At 41.3% G+C, this 6,717-nt stretch overlaps 2 protein-coding genes across 2 annotated transcripts; both read right to left on the reverse strand.

The window, feature by feature from the left end:
- Positions 1-3,823: 3,823 nt before the first annotated feature.
- BDCG_00009 (uncharacterized protein) lies at positions 3,824-4,708 on the reverse strand (the record flags this gene model as incomplete). The annotated part of the gene is made up of 1 exon (XM_045415516.1): positions 3,824-4,708. One exon carries the CDS (start codon positions 4,706-4,708, stop codon positions 3,824-3,826), a length of 885 nt encoding a protein of 294 aa, XP_045271450.1.
- Positions 4,709-5,340: 632 nt separating this feature from the next.
- Positions 5,341-6,504, reverse strand: BDCG_00010 (uncharacterized protein; the record flags this gene model as incomplete). The annotated part of the gene is made up of 4 exons (XM_045415517.1): positions 5,341-5,880; positions 5,930-6,016; positions 6,070-6,453; positions 6,502-6,504. The coding sequence occupies 4 exons, from the start codon at positions 6,502-6,504 to the stop codon at positions 5,341-5,343; spliced, it is 1,014 nt and encodes a 337-aa protein (XP_045271451.1).
- Between the last annotated feature and the right edge of the window lie 213 nt (positions 6,505-6,717).

Below are 6,717 nucleotides of genomic sequence, written 5' to 3' on the forward strand. Positions count from 1 at the left end.
AAAGATTATTTTCAGCTCACTCAGCTTATTCTGTTCTTCTTTATTCTTCAGTCTAATTAGTATTCTGTTAGTTGTAATAGAAAGCTTTTAATCAGAAAAGTTTTAATCAAGATATCTTATCTGTATAGTATATTAAGAATATTAACAATTCATTATATCAGTATTAATCACAGTAATAACAATAACAGTAGCAGTATTAATTACAGTAACAATAATAACAGCAGCAGTATTAAAATAATAAGTAATATTCTTAAGTGTATCTGTGCTGCTGTTATAAAGGCTTAAGAGAAGAAAGTAAGCAATTATCTAAATATTCTGATAAAACAGCTCAGTAAATAAATAATGTATAAGCACTGTATTAAGTATATTTTTTCTCATTATTTAAATACTGCTTGTAATAAGATGAAGAAAAGCTTAAAGTCTTATATAAATTATAATTATGAGAAAAAGAGATATACAATTATCTCTGAAGAATTAAAAGAATAAGTTAATAATCTGATTCAAATTCATGACTTTTATCTTTCTATATTAGATAATTTTAAGAAAATAATAAAAAGAGCTATATTAAAATTAATGAAGAATTTTTTAAAATAGATTAAGAAAGTTAAAACTCACTAATAGAAAGTAAAAGCTTAATATATAAAGAGTATCACTATTACTCTGAAAGTTCTGAATATTATTATCAGTATTACTGAAAAAGCTAAAATCAAGATTAAGAAAATCAAGTTGAATATTGAAAGAATAAAATTAGAAATTGAAAAGAAAAAAGTTACTGTAGAAAAGAAGAAAATCATAATTAAAAAGATAAAACTTAATATTGAAATTATTAAGCTTGAAGTGTATTACAAGCATTTAAGAATGATAATCAGTTATATTAAAGAATAAAAATTGATAATAAAGAATCTTATAAATTTAATAAATAATATCAATATCAAAGCTAGCTGTATTATTATTGAAATGTATAAAATAATAAAGTATATTCAGAGACTTACAGATTATCTTGATAAGAATTCAGTTACAGTCAGTAATAATAGTAGCAGTGATGAGAAATTTAATAACAGTAATAATTCTCTTTCTATCTCTCTTACTGATATTTCTACTACTGCTGTTAATTCTCTTCTCTCTTTCTTCTTCAATCTTCTAACTCTGATTGATTCTCTGACTATAAGCAGTACTAAAACTCTTAATATTCTTAGTAAAAAAGTAAGTTAGAATCAGTGAAATGATTCTCAGATTTATATAGAAGTGAATAATAATATAGATAAGTAAATATATAGCTTCTAATTCTTCTAAAATTCTCTCTCTTAAACAGTGAATAATCATTGACACTGATTCTTTATAAACTTTAATATCAATTCACAAGTTCTCTGAAATAAATGTTGATGTGAATATAACAGGAAATAATGATAATAATATAGAGATAGTTCAGAGAATCTAAGAGAAATTACAGAGAGATATAACAGTTTTTCAATAGAGAATAATTTCAGTGAATGAGATGTTTTTTAGAATTAGTAATTATATAGATAGGAATCAGTGATATTATCAATACAATAATGATTTTGTTCTGTTCATAACTCATTTACAGTGATTTCACAGCTAATCCATCATTATATTATATTTTACAGTTCAGCGATGGTGTCAGTGACTGGCACAGCGGAACAACCATAACCCGGTCGTATAATAAGCCTACGTTTTTCCGGTATGGTAGCTATGCCTCTACACCCAAGAGAAGATGGAGTGACGGAAGCCAAGTGGGAGGAGGGCTGGTTTTATATGCCTTCAGCCCCCCCCCCCCCCCTTGATCTACGCTAGTGGTACCCCCTTGAGACAGATTTGGAGCGATCGTGAGAGACCGTTATGGGATTTTAATGAGATAGGAACTGGTTCAGAGATTAGTTGAGGATGTATAGAGCCACCTCGGGCCAGACCGGGCCAGCCGGGAGAGATAGAAACAGTGCCTACAATACAGAACGTCCTCTACGCTTCCCGTTGATGTGCGGCTAGAAATTCGATTTACAAAGAACACAATTCATGAGATTCAGCGTTATTCCCTTCTCGTAATGCCCGCTCTTCTTCGAGTTCAGCCAGTAGCTGTTGTACTCGGCTGTCCATTCTGTGACGTCGTTCCTACCAGGCCAGTGCAGGCAAGATGTTGAGTTACAAAACTTCGCTATGGCTTATTCTGGGTTAGAATGTAATAAGGATTTTTAGAAGTCCTCGGTGCAAGGGTAGCAGCACGCTGAAGTATTGTTCTTCTTCGTTGGGATAAGTCATTTGGCAAGAAATGGGAGCCCATCCCCCGATTCCAGCGGTGTATCGTTTCCCGGGTCGACGTAAGGCGCAAACAAGGCAACGAGCCAGCAGTCTCAAACACTGGTATAAGCCCAAATCCTTTAATCTTATCCTGCCACTAAGAGAAATGTATGACAGGGCTTCGGATTTCTGTTGGCAAACCGACTGAGAAAGTGATAAAACCAAAACAGTGCTCCGTCTCCAAAATTCTCCCGGCCAGAATGTCAAGGCCGGACGCTTGTGCCTCTCGTTGATATAGAAGTGATGCACGACTTACGCGCCCTCGACTGGTATAACCTGGTCATCATTTCAAGCTCAAAGTACGCGTAGCCATTGTGTAACCGCTAGCTTTATAAGTCAGGAGGTAGTCCAGAGTTCGCGCCCCAAGAACGCACCCGTACAAGCCACGAGTTGCAATTGATTCTAGCAGTGCATGCATGTAACAGGGCGCATGTGCAAGGCAAAAGGCCACGCAGCTACGGGAGCAATTTCCTCCCGTGAGTAACAAGTGTGGGTGGCCGAGGCAAGGGCTAGTGATGATTGTCATAACAAGCGAGAGACAAAAATTTGGCTTGATACTTGGTGCAGGGGACAGGGTATGGAAGCCTATCCCCCGATTCCAGCAGTGCATCGTTTCCCGGGTCAACATAAGGCACCGGTACCAAAACTGCGCATGCTTGCTCCAAGGGCCATCTTCCATCGAAATATGCAGCAAGGCGGTTATTGTGACCCGTACAAGCCACGCGAGCCCATCCCTTGATTCTAGCCGTGTATAGTTTCCCGGATCAGCAATAAGGTGCCAAGAATATATTCGATATATCACACTTATAAGCATATTTAGATTTGACTGTCAAAGTTCAGGTTCAAGCTGTTTTGTGGTCTGGTAGAAGTGTAAAATCGGGATAAATAGCTTCCTACAACTGGGCAGAATACCTCACTCAGCATCCGGAATTTCTAATTTTCCAGGTGCACAATTTCTTCATTTGGCGCAAAGCAAGGATGGTTCTATTTTTGAGTAACCAATCATTTTCCTTTGATTTAACAAAAAAACAGGAACAAACGACGCATGTACTGTACAAAAGAAAATCAAACAAGGGCGACGAGTAAACAACATGAAGTAAGGAATTCGGAACTACAAGCGCCCAGGCTTGTATATCAACCAGCATCCTGCAACTCAACCAGTGACAGATGTTTTCAGAATCACCACACAGCCGAGCCCAGCGTTCACGCATACTCAGTATTGAAGTTTTAGTCAGCTATTGGTGACAGACAGTTTTTAGATGTACCTTCATATTGTCTCTTCGTGAATATGACTTATTGCACACCGGGCATTCATATCCTTTTCCAGTGTGTTTCTTTCCGTGGCGTGAGGCATCACCGGGGGTGGTGAATGTTGACTTGCATGAAGCGTGTGGACATGGATATTTCCTTTTGCTCGTGGACACAACAGTTCTCTGAAGTTGATGGAGCCCGCGTTCATGGTAGCAGCAGGCTGCATCCACAGTTGTCATTTGCTGCTGCGCGCATTAAATCAGCCAGAAGTATGACCCATGAGCTGGAGAAATCTTACCCTGTGTGGAAAATTGACCTGGCTCTGGGTTATTGATGGAGGCTGAGATATCTTCCTTAACTCTGTTGATGCAGCGATCGCTTTCCTCTCTCCCTCATCTGGAGGATTCAAAAGCGATCGGACATCCATTCCCAACAATTTGCCACTGTCCTCCTTAAACATGTGCAGTTCGGTTTTGTGGAATCCATTTGCTGAAACTCCCGCTTCGAGCTCCGCACAGGAAGGGAGCCGAACAGAAGGAGAAAGTGCGAAGCAAGTCTCTTTTCCAGTCAGGTACATCAAATCATCCCGAAGACTGAGCAGTTCATATGGCCCTTTAGATTGTTTAGCCATGTTGAATGCCCATTCGATCATCTCCATCCTCCCTAGAAAATCCCCAAGAAGACAGAGGAGAGAGTCGAGCGCCCAGCTCTTGGGGTGTTGGATGTTCTCCGTTTGTTGTTCGCGGGTGATGTTTCCCATGTTATCTCTGAGAATATGCAGAAAATTCTTCAGCTGCTTTAGGGCCTTCTCTACTTCTGCCTCCTTAGTTGTTTGGAGAAGGCATTGGAGCCCAGACTCGAATGCCTCTGCAAATTTCAACCATTCGGTCTTCACAATTTTTAGATACTCAATCATCACGGCATCGCAACGGTCACAGTGGAGAAAGCCTTGCTCATTGCCAAGCCCTTTCAAAGAAATGTCTCGGACTCCGGAGACATTCGGCTTCTTGTTGGAGGCGATAAATAGATACTCTTTCCAACGAAACACATGGGCTCCGTAGGCATCCTGAGGGGATAGCCCAGTGTGAGGAATCACGGAGGGTTCCGCATCGTGAATGAGGTAGACACGATCTGTAGATGCCATTGCGGTACCTGATAGATTTGTGAGCAAACTCTGATATCTGCATTGTGGTGTGTAAGGGATTCTTTACCTATCTTCTATAGTTTAATGCCAATGATGTTATATGTGCGTGCCTCGGAGAACGGAGTAAAGGTCTGGTTGAATGATCCAGGGCAGACATACTGGGCAATCAAGCATTCTTATACCATACCAATCCGCCCACTCTTACTACAGGGCTAGGAAAACGGAGAAGGAAAAAAAAAAAAAAAAAAAAAAAAAACACGAAGTGTACTGAAACAATCTATTGGCTGCCCCCTACCATAATTTTATATGCCTTCGGCCCGCCCCTGGTCTACGCCAATGGCCTACAGTGTACCAGCTATGGAACCAGTGCATGCAACCAGCGTGCAAATGGGATGCATCTCATTTTTAGCAGCCCACCCGTAGATTCTTCGTGTTCTTCCGTCAGCAATGAGGCGTTATTGCCAAAACATGGATCCTGGCGTGAAAAATCATCATTAAGAGTGTGTATGCTAATAGGCGAATGAGTGAAGAATTAGGAGATTGGATGGTACTACGGCAACCCTAAGACTGAACATAGAATTAACCAACAACATTATCCTCCTGCAGTAGCAGACCAGCCGAGAAAGTCATAATTAACCAACGCCAAACATCACGGCCGCATCAGCAATACCCGAAGCCAAGGAGTTGGACCCATTCCAAATCTCATCAGGCACTTTGAAAGTGTGATAATTACTAAGGAGCAATGTCACAGTTAGGCCATCCAGGCTGAAACCCGAAACAGTGCTCAGTTGCCAGAGATCTCCCGGCAAGTGTGGACGCTTGTAGAACACCGGTCGTTGTAATAGAAGTGATACACGACTTATGCGATCTCGATGGGTATATAACAGATGTGTTGACAGCAGCCCTCTCAATTGTGTGGAGAGCAAGTGGATGGTATCCTCCAATCTCTTCACAGATAATGGTTCCCCTGCCTGTTGTCGAAGAATTTTTATCAGACAGAGCGCGTATGGTAATGCCAGAGGTCCATCAACTCTATTCTCGGAGAATGCGCGAAGGATATTTCTTAGACAAAAAGTATGAGTCTTCAGATACTCCAGCCGCTCTTGAAGTACAGGCTCTGAGATGAAAACTATGAAAGCCAAGGGTACATCTTCGTCTTCATCGCCACATACCTATTTAGAATTAGCATTGGCGGTGTCAATTTCCATTTTTATTCCATACATCACCACGGATATCCGGATAGTAGCGATCAGCTTTGTCAATCAAGTACGGGCCATCGCTGGGACTGACACTAGTGGTGGGATTGTCCTTGCATACGTTAGCTGAGCTCTCCTTAAGTAGGTGAAGAATAGCAGACTCACCATGGCAAGAGATTCCGTCGAAGCGTGGATCCCACTTTGTAAATCCACGGAACGTAGACAGGAGGAAGTTGGGTCCTTATATGGCAATGGGTGTGAGCTGGAGACACCGTGGTTTTTGGCCGTTTCCCTTCTAAAACCTTTATGCTGTCTCTTTACAAAACTGGACGCCCCCTGGCTGGGGTCAACGAATTTGTAGAGTATTTCATTCTGGGCACCATCGCAGTGCAAACCCCTTTTTATGCAGTTGCGACAGGCAGGTGCTGCTTCATCACATTTGACATGCCTCGCTTTGCAGGTCGAACAACCAGTGAAATTTCTATCATAGTATCTTCGTTGGCGGGTTGAACATGTGGTTGACTGTCTCGCGCCCAGGGAATTGGGCTCCTGAAATTTTTTAGCACAGAGAGAATGAACAGGTGGTGTGGAACTCACCATCTCTGCAAGCTAAAATCTGCGGGGCTGGCTTGTGGAAACTATTCTAAGGGGATTTCAATGGAGGCAAGAACCGCTTCTTATCACCTTTGGAATGTTAAGAGCAGATATTCTTCGCTTCGCCCAACCGGAGCTGATATTTGCATGGCCCCTCGATTATCCAGTAAGGAGTGAAGCTGTCTTCTCCCTCCCAGCCGCTCTCGGTGAACAAGACAC

The sequence above is a fragment of the Blastomyces dermatitidis genome (genome assembly GCF_000003525.1).
Source record: "Blastomyces dermatitidis ER-3 genomic scaffold supercont1.1, whole genome shotgun sequence".
NCBI lineage: Eukaryota > Fungi > Ascomycota > Eurotiomycetes > Onygenales > Ajellomycetaceae > Blastomyces > Blastomyces dermatitidis.